The 18,102-nt window shown below is 36.6% G+C and overlaps 1 protein-coding gene across 2 annotated transcripts in view; it reads right to left on the bottom strand.

The window, feature by feature from the left end:
- CRISP1 (cysteine rich secretory protein 1) overlaps positions 1-14,919 on the bottom strand; it is a 30,744-nt gene extending 15,825 nt beyond the window's left edge. The window contains exons 1-4 of one of the 2 annotated variants that reach the window (XM_008506620.2): positions 14,599-14,919; positions 8,761-8,831; positions 5,059-5,187; positions 722-812 (exon numbers count right to left, since the gene is read on the bottom strand). In XM_008506620.2, coding sequence (XP_008504842.1) covers positions 722-812; positions 5,059-5,187; positions 8,761-8,831; positions 14,599-14,779 — 472 coding nt within the window. In that variant the 5' untranslated portion in view covers positions 14,780-14,919. Of the gene's footprint in view, positions 1-721; positions 813-5,058; positions 5,188-8,760; positions 8,832-14,099; positions 14,159-14,598 lie in introns of those variants that run through there. The other variant, XM_070584769.1, reaches the window with a different exon arrangement.
- Positions 14,920-18,102: the final 3,183 nt, after the last annotated feature.

The raw sequence follows: 18,102 nt of genomic DNA on the forward strand, positions 1-18,102 counted from the left end.
CAATGGAAAAAGATGCCCAATAATCTGTAAATATAGTAGGAAGACTCACACTGCTAATTCACTGCTCAAAAACATTGGGCAAGGATGTCCAAAAATCTGTAAATATGGAAGTTTCATTAGTATTTTAAAAGTACTTTGTAATAAGTATGTCGTAAATGTTATTAATGTCTACTTGTGTAGAAATGGCTTTTCTACATTGCTTTTCTACATTACTTGTGTAGTAATGGCTTTTCTGGAAAGTAGCAGTGATCCACCTAAAGTGTCCGCCATGGGATGGACTCATTTTTGAGCAGCTAAAATTGTTCTTATGGGCAGCTCAGTAAAGTTGGGTATAACTCACTTCTCAATTGTATTAGTGTTCCAAATCTAAAGATATTGCCATGGTGGATGTTGTGGGTAGCTGGATAACTACATAGAGTGGAAACCTTTTAGCTGTCCAGCTAATTAATCCAGTCATTATTGTATTACTCAATTAGTCTGTAATATTGAGAGCTTTGATTCTTTACTTCTGATGAGCAGAATCTAGAATTTGAAAAAATTTGAATATCCAATTTTAAAAATTAATGATAAAGAACAAAATAGTGCTGTGGGCCACAATTCACTGCCATTTATGGGGCAAATGGAAATATAGACTGGATGACTTAGCTGACCCTTGCCAGGTTACCTAATAATCCCTGAGAACTTCTGAGCACAAAGGTGGGTCATATAGACATATACCTACTTGTAATTCTCCTCTCAACTGCCTTGCTCTCTATCAATTCACACTGCGCGGACAACCTTCTGGCGTTTTGTGCAGCTTCTTCACTCCAATTCTACAAAAGGAGAGTAAAATGCAAGTAAAATACAAAATGCATGATCTTATTGGCATTTCTTATTAGAATCAGATACAATTCTAGTTTACTGTTTCTAAAAACCACAGACTAGCCATATCTTCAACTGTATGAGATAACAGTTTGAAGAATAATACTGCTCTTAAATATTCTGGTTGGAAGAGGAAGACAGAATTTTCAGTTCATCATTTTAGCCCTTGAATGTACAAAATCAAAATTTGGGTAATAATGTTCAGAAGTGGCTTCTCTCTCAGAAGTGTTGAAGAGTTTAAGTAAATGCTTCCAGTAAAACAGACCAGGGTTAGAAATCCACCCCATCTCTCATTAGCAGTTTTACCTCTGACACTCTATTTAATTTCCTTGAATCTCAGTTTCTTCATCTGTAAAATGTGACCCATAATTCATACCCAATAGTTTGTTCAAAAGTTTTAATGTGACAATCATCCAATACTACTGTGATATGATAAATCTCATGCTATGTGCTCAATAAATAAATGATGGCAGTGATTAGAAGCAAGTACACAGTGTCACACATCTCCATCTAAAATTATAAATAATAATAATAGAAAACAATAGCTAAACCTACATGCCAGGATCCGTGACCAATTCTGTATGTATAGTGTCTCATTTTTACCCACAGCAGTTCTACTATTATTATCTCCATTTGGAAATGAGGAAACTGAGGCACAGAGATACTGCATACATTTTCAGGATAACACAACAATAAGTGGCAAGAAGTGAATTGGAGTCCAGGTTATCCTGTCTGCTGAGGGTGTGCTATTAATTCTCAATGTGTATCAGTTGTGCTGAGTTGAAGCCTTTTCTTGGATATATATACCTTCAAGAAGGGTGAAAGGCAGATAGTCTATATCACTAGTTAGGGGACCCTGTGACAAATGTTCTCACTAACATGCTTTCATCCTCCCACTGTGTCCATCCGCTTAAAAGACTGTCCCAATATGTGCATGCTGCACATTACCAAAGAAAGTTGTGGAGTTTGTTTTTTACTATAGGCTTTTACATAAATCATTTAGCTACTTTTTAGAATAACTTTTGGATGACACCCTAACTTAGATTTTCAGTATTTTTCCTGGCATGATGGAAGTTTAACAGATATATGTATATGCTGCCATCTGTGTTAGTTTCATAGAATTACTCCTCAAGTTGATGAATTTACTAAACCGTGAGATGAATTAAGTAACTCATTAACCTAGGCTCAAAGTAAAAACATGGCTTTGTAGGGTTTGATTGTTTCACTAAAGAAAAGATGTGTTTTAGTAATGGATATGTCTAACTGAAGCAGCAGAGATGACACAACACATCCCCTTAGGGCACAAGATCTCCTGGCAGTGGGAATACCACCATTTCACTCACTAGTAAAAAATCCTCCCTGTTATGACCAAGTTGCCAATTGGTTAGAACTGGAACTCATCGGCTAAGTTATAGCTGATTGCTTGTCACGCATGCTACCATGCACTACCCAAGTCCCTTTTTGGATCGAAGCACTTATTTCCTCTTAAGTTGGGAGTTGCGGGGGCCTGGAATTGGCCACCCCAAGATATGTCTTTGGCATGAAGATTGTTTGGGGTTGATTACTTTTAATAAACTGCAGACAAGAAAGCAACTGAAAAGTAGAATTTACTTACCCTTTGTTAGGAGACATTTACATTTGTAAGGGAAATCTCCATCTGTAAAGGTGTCTGCCTCTCTGTACCAGGAAGAAGGGGGATGACCTTATCTCTAGAAGCTCTTCTCAATGCAGAAGGCAAGGACTTAAATCTGTATAATAATCTTCTTCCTGTTTATTGTGCTTGTCTGGTAACCTCCTGTAACTGACTCCCCCCACCCCCAACATCCTCCTTTGTGTTTAGCTGAATGTGATATTTAAAGTGGTGGCTTCAGCCGTTTTGGTGAGTTGCTCAGGTTGCCTGAGCCTCTCCCATGTACACGTGTTATAAGTCTTTGTTTAATTTTCTCCTGTTATTCTGTCTCATGTGAATTTAATTCGTTCTCCGGCCAGAAGAACCCACAGTGGGTAGAGGAAATGTCTTCCTCCCCTACAGAGTCCTACCCACAGATAGCTCTACTGTCTATCCTCTTTAAAAATTGTCTTCATCCATGAGCATAATCCCTTCCCTGGGACAGTCCATATTCAACAGCTAGTAGATGCGGCAACTGTAAATGCCAGGCTACCTCCCTCCAAGTCACAACAACTCAAAGGGTTGTCCTAGTTGTATAGCTTCTGTAGAACTAGCTGAGGCCTCTGCTGTGACTACATTACAGCCCAACTGCTCCAAGTATCCATCCTGCTTCTCTCCCTACCTCCATAGGTAGGTGTAAATCTGGAGATTCTTCCCCAGTAAACGTCCTTCATGATAATCTCCATCTCAGAGCCTCCTTATCTTATTGTGTAAACTACCTGCAGCATTCATTACATGCCCTCTGTAGTTCAGACCTCTTTGAGGAAGCTCTCTAGGACATTACTTCTGATTAATGTTGGTAAGATACTCCTTTTTTGTGATACATCTGTGATTAAAATCACAAGTGAGTATTCATGGTATTGCACCAAAGCTATGAATTCTGGCTTGAACAAATGGTTCTATTTAATCAGATTCTAATCCTACGTACAGAAAATTTTTTCTATTTTGGAAAAATCTCTGCCTGGTAGTTGTGATTGACTCTTCAGCCCCACTATAATTGTATAAGTTCCTTTTCATCTGTGTCCTATGCACTGTTTATGGAACAACTCAACTCCCATACTCCCTTTAAAATGTTACTCAGTTTTACTGGTGCACATAATCTATCATCCTTTTCATCTCTCCTACTTCTGCTCCTTAGCACTTGAGCATATTCATTCTTATGTTATGTTTTAATGTTTCCTGTTTATTCACCTTTAATCCACAATAATAAAGTCTCTGAAATCAGAGGCTATATTTTCCATTTACTCTATAACCTTTTTAACACCTTTTGGCTGCACTCATTTGCTCATCTGGAAACCAAGGAGTTTGTCCTAAGAGAGGTGAGTGATTAAGAACAGGTCCCTGGAGCTGGCCTATTTGCATTTGAATCTGTACTTATCCAGTACTTATGACTTTGGATAAGCTACCTAATTTCTCTAAGGTTCAGATTTATCATCTGTAAAATGGAGATAATAATACTATCTACATCACAGAATTATTGAAAGAAATAAATGAATTAATGTAATAAGGTTCCAGAAGAGTTCCTGTCAATAGTAAGCATCCTGTGCATGTCAGCTACAACACTTACTATGCAAGAATGCCTATGATAGCTATTGATTTTTATTGCTTTTTTCCAATAGCATTTTGGACTAAGATGTCCAAGAGATAAATTTTGAAATCATTTTTCTATTCACTTGCTTCCTCTGCTTCATCATTTCCACGAGGAAGCTGTCCCTCAGAATCGTCCTCTAGAGCCTGCTCTGTTTCTAACTCTTGTTCCTTTAAGCCCATCCAGGGTTCCAGGAACCAGGATAAGGTTTCCCAAAACCTGAGCAATACTCCTGGGAGACAATACATGCAAGCCTAGTCATACACCTGAGCCTTTTCTAAATTTGTTTTGTTTTATAGCACCTAGTCTGCTCACACAGCAGGTTTATAGTGGAAAGACAATTTCTCTCTCCTTTTATGAGATGCAAGGGAACTGGGGAATAGATTTGCCAACTTTTGTTTATCTGGAAGCATCAGCTAGCCTAGAATCTGGACATCTTGACTCATAGAGAGTGTCTTAGCCTCCATGCTCCTGCCCAGTGAAGACAATTATGAAATTCCTCTGTAAGTTGTTAGACAAGGTTTGCTATACAGACTATACTGACTCTCAGCATCAGCATTGGCTGGGAGCTTGGGGTGGTCTCCACCACAGACCTCTCAAGTCAGGATCTCAGAGTGTGGAGCCCTGGACCCTGTGCTTTGCTACATTCTTCAGAGGGTTTTTAAGCACCCTCGAGTTTGAGACGCACTGTCCTAGGGTACATTATGAATGAAATTAGGCTGTCTGAGTTGGAATAGCTGCTCTGTCATTTGTCCGTTGCTCTGTATGATTTGGGGAAAGTTGCTTACCTCCTCTGGGCCTCTTTCTTCTTCTGCCTCTCATAGGTTTGTTTGTGACGACCAAACTTTTAGCATATTAAAAGTACTTATAACTTAATAAAATCTCAGTAAACACCATTACTATTACTGCATCATTGTTGTTGCTATTTAATTAATCTTACCATCTTCAGCATGTTGCTGGCTGGCGGAACTACTCCTCTTCTGAGAGTATTATGTACAGTAACAATTTCTTCTTGGACAGTTGCCAACTCAGTGAGAAGCGTATGATATGGAACGCTAGCTGGTTTAGCCTGTTATCAGAAAATTATTAATTACTCTTCTTTTAAGTGGAATTTGTCATGTATAACATATCACTTGCAGACCTATATGTAATATGAATTTATATTTTATATTAAATAAATGATAATCTACAGCATTTTTTAACCCACACTATCTCAGTATATTAGCTTCCATTTCTCCAGTGCTAATTTTGAGGATTTCTAAATGTCAGTCTGACATTATTCAAGTCTATAGAATAGTGCACTGGATATTCTGTGATTGGGGTTTTTCAAATTTGTGATTGGTATTTTGGGCCATGTTGAAGCACTTTTTATTGGGCAATATGAACCAGAGTGTGTTGATCTCACACCTTTTCTGACTGACTTCCCTTCCTTGGTGCACTCCTCACTCTACCTCCAATGAATGTTTTCTTTGCTTCCCAAATAAAACACTGTCACTTGACCATTGTCTGATGGAATATGTCTGGCAGAACCTAATCTGAGAGATTCATTATTGAGTACAAAGCCTCCAGCACCTTCAACTCAGACTCTACATCTTTATCTCATTCATGTGAGAAAACATTAATATTTGCACCCGTATGTGTAAGTATAAAAATAGAATTCAAATCAGCTACATTATAGAATTTGTGGCTGTTCTTTTAACTTGTTTATCTTTTGTCCTGAAACTTACTAAGAAGAAAAATAAACGTCCTTAATATTTTAGGTTAGCATTAATTGCTATAAAGAGCAGCTTCTTTCATGTGTGCGATATGTTACATGTAATTCATACCTTTTTTTAAAAAGTGGCACATGGTTTAGTATAATTTGAGCAGTATCTATTTATTTCTCAACTACCACAGGACAATCAATGTAGCTTCTGAATGAATAGGACCCAGTGCCATACCTCACTCAAATATAGAGGCAGTTATTTTCATTTATTTTATTTCAACAGTTTTAGGGTATGGGGAGAAGGTATAAATGTGGAATCGAGAAGAACTCTCTAGAGACTGTCCCCTGTGGACATCATTTCCTCAAAAGCACACTCATGTGATGCTATTCTCCTGTCATACCACAGGCAGCTCTGTTCTAAACTAGGGGAGAGATTGGGAACCCACAAGAATCCCCTTACCATTTCCAGATTATAACTCTCTTTGTTCCTATGACAAATCATGCTCCAGTGAAACTCATGACATTTAGCTCTACTGCCTCGTCTCTGAATATTTACTCTCATAACAGTTTTCCTGTCACTTCCTGTCATTCATAGAAATTGGGTTTCTGAAACAAATTCATGCTGTCCACCCTGGTTTCTGCAGTCAACTCGAGGAACTTTAGCATGACCATGGATATCCCCAACCATCTGATGTCTCAGGCCTTTGAACTCTTCTTGAACCTTTCCTTCAAGCCTCTTTATTTTCCCACCATGATGTTTACAACGTATATCTCATGATCGTTCCAAAATGCCATACCTCCCAATCACCTGGTCAAGCATTTCCTCACCTGACCGGGATTTCCTGTTCTTCCAAGTTGTTAAGGTCAATCACTCTCTTTTCAACATAATCTAGCCTTCTAGCTCATTCTTCACTTTCTCTATTTGCCCTCTCTTGTTTTTGCATTTTTTCTTGTCCATATTTTCTTATTTCAATAACTCTCTTGCGAAAATATTGAATCTTTGACCTACCCACTCCCATCCAGGAACATCCAAACTTTGGAAGGTACAAAAAATTCCCCTGTCTGCACTAAGTCAGGTGAGCTCTTGGCAGAAAAATATCACACAAAATGACAAATATTGATATATCCAAAATCAGGATGTCTGATCTCAAATTGTCCTTTAATTCTGCTCATCAGTTCTACTCATTTGCTTGGTGAACTCATCTTGTCTCTCTCCACATTGTTATCACAGAACTTGTGCACTTTACCCCCATTACATATACCTCTCTCAATAGATTGTGATATGTCCTACTTCTCTCAGTAGAGAGAAGCTATCAGAGGGCAGCTGCTTTGTCTTCTTTGTCCCAGTCTACTAGTCTGCCTGTATCTGCTTTCATTCTTTCCTCCTTCTCTTTTGTGGTACTACAGAACAGGTCATACTTTACTTTTTTTAAAATTATTTCATTAAGGTAGAATTGGCATGTAAAAAGTTATACATATTTAATGTGTACAACTCAATGAGTTTGGGGATAAATATACACTCATGAAAAATCACTCACCATCAAGACCATAAACATATTAATTACCTCCCCAAATTTCCTCCTGCCCTTTTTATTATAACTATTGCTATTATTTTGTGTATGTGATAAAAGCACTTGATATAAGATCTATCCTTTTGGCAAATTTAAAACTGGATATCCACATGCAAAAGAATCAGATTGGGCCTTTATCTTACACCATACATAAAAATCAACTCAAAATGAATTAAAGACTTAAATGCAAGACCTGAAATCATAAATCTCCTAGAAGAAAACATAGGTAAAAATCTCCTTGACATTGGTCTTGGCAAGCACAGACAATAAACTTGAAAATAAGTAGAATTACATCAAACCAAAAAGCTTCTGCACAGCAAAGGAAACTACCAACAAAATGAAAAGGCAACTTGCAGAATGGGAGAAAATATTTCAAACTATATATCTTTATCTGATAATGGGTTAATATCCAAAATATATAGGGAACTCATACAACCCAATAGCAAAAACAAAACAGAAACTTGATTAAAAAAAGACACAAAGGACGTGAACAGACATTTCTCCAAAGAAGACACACAAATGGCCAACAGGTATATGAAAAAGTCTGTAACCTCACTAACTGTCAGGAAAATGCAAATCAAAACCGCAAAGAGATATCACCTCATACCTGTTAGGAGGGATATTACTAAAATCAAAAGATGTCAAGTGTTGGCAAGGATGTGGTCCCATAATATTAGTGTTCTACAACCTAGGTGTGTGGTAGGCTATACCATCCAGGATTGTGCAAGTCCACTTTCTGACATTTACTCAATGACAAAACTGCCTGACGATGCATTTCTCAGAAGGTGTATCTGTCATTAAGCAACACATGACTGCATTGACTCCAGTGGTAACAGCTCCTCATGCTCCTCTGCTTGTTGGCATCTTTCATTTTATATTTAATTTTTATGTGTTAGAGTCTTATTAATAGTCACAAATCAGATAGTTCAATTGGGATATTGTTGAAATACTTACCTTTTCAGGGCGAAAAAAAGTATTTTTTTCCCATTTAGTCATGGAAAATGCATGGATAGGTTATAAAGAAGTAATTCCTGCTCGAAATTCTTAGCTTTTTTCAATTATCCAGCTGGGCTATAATGAAGTGGGCATGGGCCCATGGAGCCAAACTGCTTAGGTTCACTTTCGTGCTCTGCCACTTCCTAGTCATCTGACCTTGGCCACATGACTTAACTTCCCTAGGCTTTCGTTCTTTTCTCTGTAATACAGAATTAAGAATAGTTCCTGCCTAATGGGGCTATGGTGAGAACTAGGTGAGTAATGGGCATAGAGTCCTCACAACAGTGTCTGTAACAAAGTAAGTTCTATTCCAGAGTTAGCTGTTATCCTTTTCTGGAAAGTAATTATGAAACATACAATCCTCACATACTCTTATGATCACAACAGGCAGGAAGCCAGCAGCAGCAGCAGCCAAAAACAAGAAGTGTTTCATTGTCATCTCTGAAAAGAAAAGTAACATAATTTTACATTGTTGTCAATTCATGGGATAATGTTTTGTAATAAGCCTTTTTTTGAACCACTTTTACATATATTTGCATTATCTGCAAAAAGACACCTGCAGGATCAGAACAAGATCTAATATGTTAGTTATTGGGACCAAGAGAGGAAGACAGAACTGTGACTGGAAGAATAACAGACTTAATGTCTTAGTCCCTGGAACCTTTGAATATGTTACATTATGTGACAAAAGAGAATTAAGGTAGCAGATGCAATGCAAATTGCTAATCAGGTGACTTTAAAGTAGGGAGATTATCCTGGATTATCCACGTGAGCTCACTGGAATCACAAGGGTACTTAAATGTGGGAGAAGGAGGCAATGTCAGTGATGGATGATGAGAAAGACTTGACTGGCCATTGCTGATTTTGAAGACAGAGAAAGCGACCACGAGCCAGAGAATACAGGTGAGCTCTGCAAGTCCGAAAAGGTAAGAAAATGGACTCTCCCCTGGAGTCTCCCTAGTGACACTTGATTTTAACCCCGTGGGACCCATTTGGGCTTTTGACCTCCAGAACTGTAAGATAATAAGTTTATGTTATTTTAAGACATTAACCTTATAGTAATTCGTTGCAGTAGCAACAGGAAACTAATGTAAAACCACAACAAGAATAGATTTGGATTCTGTTGCCTACAGAGAAGAGGGGTGATCTTGGTGCTAATAATTTATGTCTATGACTTAGAAATATTCTGTATCTGATCACTGTGCTAAGAATGATTGTCATTGTGAGTCAGGCAAATCAGAGCGAATATACCCCCTCCTTTGATGTACATTGCTGACTCTAGGATATTAATAAGCATAGGTTATTAAATTTGATTGGCACTTTCTTTTCACAATTTGCCAAGTTTATTTCTGAATCCATCCTGCTGAATGGGAAGCAGAAAGGGCTGACAATTTGGTTCTTATTTTAAAGATAATTTTCTAAGAGCAGGTTAGATGATTTGTGCAGAATAATACACACAATTTGGTTTGCTGTTCCTCTCAAGCTTCCCCCAGCCACTGCCAAACAGATTTGATATGAGGGGAATTCTGTAAATCAATTCTTTCAGCGAACATACTCACGCAAACAAGCTTTCCTTCAACACTTTTTTTCATCTCTTTCCTTCCCTTCTTCTCTTTCTCTCTCCAAAATGTCACATACTCTCAAATTCTAAGATTTACAATAATATAGTGACATAGATGATGAAATATGCATCCCATTCTCTTACTTTATCCTCAAAAAATTCAGTAAAGCAGATGATTTTCCCCCAAGATAATTGACGAAAAAATAAAACAGGAGCTTCTGAAATATAGCCGGTTGATATATACACACACATTAATGTTTAAATCCCCCACACTCTAACACTACATATATGTATATATATTCACTGAAGCATTATTATTCAAGTTAGCCCCCATTATGAGGCTGTTTATAATGTCTGTTGTTGCATTTTCTGAGGGAAAATTTTTGGAGGTGGTGTGTATGACCATTATCTTAATTTTTATGATGTTTTCATGGATATACACTAACAATTATCTCAAGTGTACCTCAAAAAATTTTACCTGTTATAAAAGGTTAAAGAAATACCAAAAAAGTATACCTGTTTCACACCAAACAACTAACATTAACTTAGATTTTTATCTTTCAAGCCTTTTTTCTCTTTCTGTACAAATTCAGTACTTACATTTTCACATAGACACATAATTTATATAAAATATTGTATTCTCCCAGAATTTCTATTTTTATTGTACATTTATTTTGAGCATTATTTTGATAACGCAAATAACTTGTTATTTACTTAAGATTTTGGCTGAAATTTGGTTTTAAGTTATTGATATTTTTCTGTGTAAATAGTGTTGCTATGAATATTTTAACACAAACACCCAGGCATTTTAAGGATTTATTTTTTTATGACTTACCGTAGTGTTTGAGCTCCAGAATTGAAAATTGATTGAAATTTTTGGACTTTTTTCTTTTAAGATGATATAAATCTAGCTTTACTTCTAAGTGTATCTGATACATAAATGCTTAATAAATATTTAATAAATTTATTTTTCTACAGTTGAAATAATTGGCTATTTTAGACACACACACACACAATCTGTTAATTCAATACAGTGTGATATAACAAAAATCATACAGATCCTACAGTTAAAATACTAGTGTTTCATCCTAGTTCTTCTATCATCTATGACACTGATAAATCCACAAGTTCTCTGAAAATCAGCTTCCTTTTAAACAGAATGAATCTAATATGTTGAAGATATAGATGGCATTCAAATTTATAAGGCTGCATGACACCACCAACTCTTTACAGTGAACTACCATTATTCTTTTCAGAAGAATATCTGCAATCTGCTTAATGGACTTCATAATCTAAATTTGAAGGCATACCACATTTTATAAATAGACTGTAATTAATTCTGATAGAAGGCCTTTAAAAACACATAACGCCACTCATAGTATTAGAAATATATAAATGCAACCTTGATATTTTACATACAGATATGGTATCTTTCATCTGTCATAAATGGGTGAAAAATTATCATTTTACAATATAAAATATGTAAAGAATTGGATACAATACTATATCTTGATGATTTAATGCCAGAATTTATATTCTGTCCAAGAATTGAAAGCAACCACAAGAAAATGTATTGTGACCTCTTGAGAATGATTATGAGACAATTAGAGTCAATTGGGATTATAGTTACCTTAACATGTTTGGCTCCTCCAAAGAATTTTGATTGGTCAAAATTAAGGGCAACTAAGCTGAAGAGTAAGTGCTAAAACAAGACCCTTAGATTTTTGAGCCTCAGATTTGGTTTGGGGTTTATGAATAGGTAGAATGTGTACACTTAACCTAAAACTCCATGGAAAACAGAGGCTACAAAGAAAATAGGAGGGTCTTTGTTAATACTTAAGTTTCAAGTATCCATTTGGAACAACTGAGTCAAAATGTGAAAGTAAGGTTAACACTTGGGCATCAGTAGTACATTAAGCATTTTAGAATGAGGATTGAATCCAGGTAATTATGAAGGTATCTCCGTTGGCCCAGAATTATTATGAAATTGCAGACTTTGGGCTCTGGGATGGTCCTTAGAGATAGAGTAAGAGGGTGGGGCTGACAGGATGGAAAGTGGCAGACAATAGGCAGAGATTATGCCAAACAGCAAATCCTGCAGAAGTAACACAGGTGCAGGCATCAAGATTAGAATTGGACAGCTTGACTCAGCGTTTGAGTAGAGGTCATTCGGTAAGTGGGCCTGGGGTAAGAGCCTCTGGGGACCCAGGCTGAGGCTTTTTCACTGGACACTTAACGACAGGCTTAGTTCCAGGGCCTGGACCGGGGCCAGTTCTCCAGAATGATTTAAATGATTCTCCACTGCCTAGAGGACTGCAGACCTGGAAACTAAGTAGGCCATTTTAACCGAGGAATTACAGTCACTTGTACTCAGGTAAAGGCAGCTCTTTAGAACAGAAGCAGCAGAAACATCGCCTCATTGACTTCGGCATCAATCCCTACTCAACGCAATCATTTCATGCACAGTAGGCAATTTTAAGCCAAAACTCTTAAAATATTTTCAGATAATAATACGAGAAATTGATACACTTATCTAAATTTATTTTTCTTGCATTTCTGTTTCAGATTTTATTTCTTATTAATATAGAAACAGAATATGGATATTTGCAAGTTAATATTTAGTAAGAGGAAAGATCAAGAATGAGGGAAAAGACAGGAGAATTGAGTACTGCCCTCTGGCACGCCCTTGGGAATGCATCCTCCTGTGTGAAATTGTTAGACCAGGACCTTCTCAGAAGGCACTTACATGAAGAACAGTGTCTTCCTTGCCTTAATCAAAGAAATCACAAGAATGAACTCTACAAGGAAAATATCATCAATCCTTTTTATCTTCTTTGCCTCAGTTAATTTGTCAATTAAAAAAAATTTTATTAAGGTATAACTTACATCTAGCAAAGTACATAAATCTAAAGTGTACAGAGTGATAAATTTGTAAATATATATACACCTATGTAACCACCACCAAAAGCAATGTACATAACAGTTTCAGCACCCAAGAAGGTCCCTGGTTCTTCCTTCCAGTCAATAACTCCCAAGAGCAAAAGCCGTTACGATTTCCATAACTATGGGTTAGTTTTACCAGTTTTGAAACTTTGTATAGGTAGAATATGATTTTTATACCTTTCACTTAATTTAGTGCCTGTAAGATTCATCCTTGTTGCATGTGAAGTTTATTTTTATTATACAGTAATATTCTACTGTATGCAACATTATAATTTATTTATCCATTCTATTATTAGTGAACATTTGGTTTGTTTTTAGTTTAAAGCTATTATGAATAAAATTTCTATGAGCATTTTATCCAAATATCTTTTAGTATGTATTATTATTCACTTTAAAAAATATGTATATACCCAAGAGCAGAATTATTGAGTCATATGATGTATATATGGTTTCTTTCAGTAGGTACTGTCAAATATTTTTTCAAAGCCGTTATAGCAATTTATACTTTTTGTACAGTTATAGCTATTTCTACCAGCTTCAGATCGTCACCCATATTTGGTATTCTCAGTCTTTTTTTTTAGTTTTATGTATTATGTTTGTCTAATGGTATTTCAGCATGGTTTTTAATTTGTATTTGTCTAAAGGCTGATATTGAACACATTTTTAATTGTTTATCAACCACTTTGATACCATCTTTTGTGAAGTTTTTGTCAAATCTTTTGCCCACTGTTATAATAAGATTGACTCTTTTTCTTATTGGTTTGTAGGAATTCTCTACATGTTCTTGAGATTTGGATCAAGATATTTGTCAAACGTATGTACTGCAAATATCTTCTCTTAGTCTGTGGCTTATTTTCTGAACTCTGTTAGTAGTTATCTTTTGTTAGAAGTTTTTAATTTAAATATGACCAGTTTATCTTTGTTTTTTAATGGTTAATGCTGTGTTTGTATCTGTGTGTGTGTCCATCATATTTAAGAAATGTCTGTCATCCCAGAACTAAGTCATAAAGTTATTTTCTTATAGAAGCTTGATTCAACACTGATGAAATATTGAAGACGAATAAAGCTGGAGGACTTATAGTATGAGATATTGACTTACTATAATACTGTAGGAGGTAAAACTGAGTGTACTAGGGGCACAAGTGCAGATACATGGACCAATGTAATATAATGAAATATAGAAACATATTCATGTATAGAGTTACCTGATTTGTGACAGTCCATGAAATGCCCAGAGACTCCCCACGGTAAAGTCTGAAACAAGCCTGCCTTCAGTTAGAGAAGGGACAGAGGGCCACTGGCTGAGTGAGGATGACCGGCTAGTTGTTTTGGAAGCAGTGTCATATAGTTCATGACCTAAACGATCCTTACCCTGTCACTTTAAGATCTATATTACTACATGGTAACTGGCCCTACATGAAAAATAGTTTCTCCTTAGCCCTGCTACAAGAAGTTCATGAGGACGATCTGAATAAGTAATACTGGTTTACATTTGCATAGTGTGTTTAAGTTTATTAATTCTTTTGTTAAAAGCATAGAATAACCACAATTTACTTTTAGATTATAATGGATCGGATTAAGATAAGACTGCATTATTAAATAAGATAATCTTTTATTTAACACCATAACAGTGCTATTAGGCAGTCATTATTATTAATACCACTTTTCCAATGAGTAAACTGACAAAGACATTATATAACTTACCCAAGTTCACACAATTTGTAAAGTTCAGTGTCCCGATGAGACCCAGATCTTTGGCTAGATAGTGTGCTAATGCCTCGCAACAGCCCCCTACAGGAAAGATTTGCTCTATGAAGAAGTCAGTGCAAGGAAAATGCTTACAAGACATCCAGGAATTTACAGCAGGCAAAGGGCACAAACGCATAGTAATCAGAACAAATCTAGAGCCTGTGAAGATTGCAAATCATGATTGTGGATGCATTTCTGGTTTATAATCCACCGTCATCAGTGGACGTCACCAGCCTTAAACTTCCATGTTTGGAACAAGCTGCAGAGATCACCTGCATGATTCAGTGGAGCCGCAATCAGATAGCAAGAGCCCTGAAAGGGAAAGTGACCCCATGGCCTGAAGAAGAGAAGCAACTTATCAGCTTTATTACACGCACGCATGCACTCATGCATTCACTACATATTTATTGAGGTACTAAGATGAACCATGCCCTCTTTCAGACGTGGAGGACACATAGAAAACCAAACTTAGAAAGTGCACAATCTCAGGAAAATTGCAGTCTAGTACCTGGCATATAGCTCATAACAGTGCATTTATGGCAACAGCCTTATAAATGCCAGACACTTTGAGATTCTCAGAATGAAAAGATATATAGTCCATTTTCTTAAGGAACTTCTTGTTCAATAGGAAAACTATCTTCAATAGGGGAGCATTCTAATAGATATTTGTCCAGAAGTGATTCGGAAGCAGCTAACTGCCTTGAAAAGTCTGGAAATACTATATCATATTACACTAAATAGTAAAATACTACATTCTCCAGATGTCATTTGAGCTTGATGATGGTAAATAAATAGGACTTCTAAAGCAAAGAAGGACATTGTTGCACAGACAGCAATCATATATGAGAGTGGAAAACTCACTCTGAAACCAGGCATAATCAGAGGTTTTTGATTTATTTTATTATTCTTAAAATTTGGGAAATGTCTGCACATATTAGGATATGGCCATTTATATTGAAGTCTCTATCTATGTGGCTTGCTGGTATCCTTTTCTTTTTTTCTTTTCCATGGTGGATTATGGCTTTGTTCTTTGGAAGAAAGAAGACATTATTATTTAATAAAAATGTTTTCATCAGATCTTGCCTGAGAAAGTTCAATTGAATATCTACAAGGGAACAAAATAAGATAAAGGGTGTATAGCCATGAGTTATTTTGTGTTATGTGTTCAGGTGGGGGATGTAAAATAAAAAATAACAGAATGGTTGGAGGCTTTTGAGACAGAATTTTATGGCCTTGCCTAAGAGTTCATAATGAATGTCTGTAAAACAGTCTGAGGGAGCGGAGGACTAAACGTCACTCAAAAATTGCTCACCTGTAGCCGTAAGAGTATTTGTGGTTGTTGGAGGGGGGGTGGGATTAAGCTGGAAGCATGCCAAAGCTCATCTACAAATCCTTTAACATTCTGCACACAGAATTTCACATGATCTCTGAAGTAAAACCCACAAATTACTGAGGAACTTTTTTTTCTCCCATGTTGTAAAAAGAAAGCTGGAAAAGAATTCTGTTACTTCATCAAACCAGCACGGTTTATATATTGGAAATGTATGATTTGTCATTTATGTCTTGCTACACTGCTGTTTATAAAGAAGAGTGTTGATTCAACACCGAGTCAAGTGTTTATGGAAACTTAATTGCTTTGGTTTTATCTGTTGGTCCTGTCAATTCCTGGCAGTGCTCTACCCAACACAATGCTGTCCCTATTTATATCGCCGATGTCTTCATATAGAGTTGCTCTCCAGCTTCAAATATGGTTTTAAAAGAATTTGGGAAGTGTTGGAAAGCAAAGAAGAACTTAATTTGCATGTAAACCCCAAGCATGGATGCCAGTTGGCTGCTTCTGCTCACATCTCTCCTATTTTCATATATTGTTCTTTTTCAGTTCAAGCTTCTTAACATAGTAAGAAATGATCTGCAATGACTTTTTTTTCTGAAACAAAAAAATCAAGACACATTGGTCTAACATATGATATAACAACATGATAGAATATTTTTAATTGGAACTATCCCAGAAAACCCTTGGGAGATAGATGAAGACTAACGTGTTTATAAGCACATCATGTTTGTTAAAATATATGCATTTAAAAAAAATTTTAAAAAATCAATCATTTGCTTAGAAGTTGGCTACCACAAATTTTAGAAAAGACAAACATATGAACACAGTGAAGGAAGAAACCAGCATCTATGTGTTAAACATGATTTGAAAATGATCATTGTACAAGAACAGTAGCGTACATTATGGCCATCACGTGGTAAGGGCAAGATTTAATCTAGGAACATCTCCTGTGAGACACTTGTGCTTCTTTATACGTAGATAAAGCATTTCCAATTCAATGGCTTCACTCTCATTTTCCATTGGCCCCAGATCGCCTCTCCATTCTCTTCCTCCATGGCTGAACTCTTACCTACTAAAGTCCCATTTGAGACTGATTGCCTCTTCATACTGCTCAGTAAAATTGTACTTAAGCTTCAAAGTCCTCTACATTGCAAGGCTTGACAGCTCTAGACTTGCCTAAATTTGGGCCCACCCACCTCAAATTCTTTAGACCTTATGAAATCCAAACATCTGTCACATACGGAATAAAGTCAAAGTGATTTTTTGAATTTGAATTCTAAGCAATTCAAATTGTGCCTCCTGGACAGCACAACCCTTTGAACTTCTTTTGTCTCTTGTCCTATAATTTATAGCTTCTGTAAGAGCAGAAAACTTCTCCCTTCTTCCTTTCTAGATTCTTTGGCTGGTCTAATAGTTAAATTGACATAAGACAAATTAATGGAGAAAAACAAATTTCGTACATATGGGAGCCCCATAGAAATATGAGGTCATAGGCAGTTGGGTAGCTGAGGCTTATGTACCATCCTGAGCTAAGCAGAAAGGGGTAGGGGTCTGGGCCTTCAAAAGAGAGGAAGACAAATCACAGGAAGATGAGAAGAGCAAATGTTTGGCAAACAAATGTTTGCCCTGCCACGTGGTGAATTCTTTCTGATATGGAAAGTGGTCTCTGGTAACAGCTCTCTTCCGTCTACAGGCCCCCTGCCTAAATTTTTTTAGGCAGTTAAGAAAGAGACAGAAAGGTTTCCTGTGTCTGCTGAGTCTTAATTGCCTTCATCTCAAAACAATCCACATGCCAAAGTGGCACATTTTGGGGTGGTGTATTCTGCTCCCCCTCAAATCCATAATCTGGAATGAGAGTCAGAACACATTCTTCTGTTCAACTTTGTTTTAGTTCTTTACTTCTTGTAATAAATTATCCCACCTCTTAGTGGCTTAGAACAATAAATATGACCTCTCACAGTTTCTGGGGATCAGGAATTTGGGACTGGCTTGACTGAGCAGTTCTGGCTTAGAGTCTCATTGGCTTAGAGTGTCTCATTGATTGCAATCCGATGCAAACATCTGCAGGCTGCCTAACTGCTTCCAAGTTGACTCATTCATATGACTTGCAAATTGGTTCTGTTTGT

The sequence above is a fragment of the Equus przewalskii genome, chromosome 19, assembly GCF_037783145.1.
Source record: "Equus przewalskii isolate Varuska chromosome 19, EquPr2, whole genome shotgun sequence".
Lineage (NCBI taxonomy): Eukaryota > Metazoa > Chordata > Mammalia > Perissodactyla > Equidae > Equus > Equus przewalskii.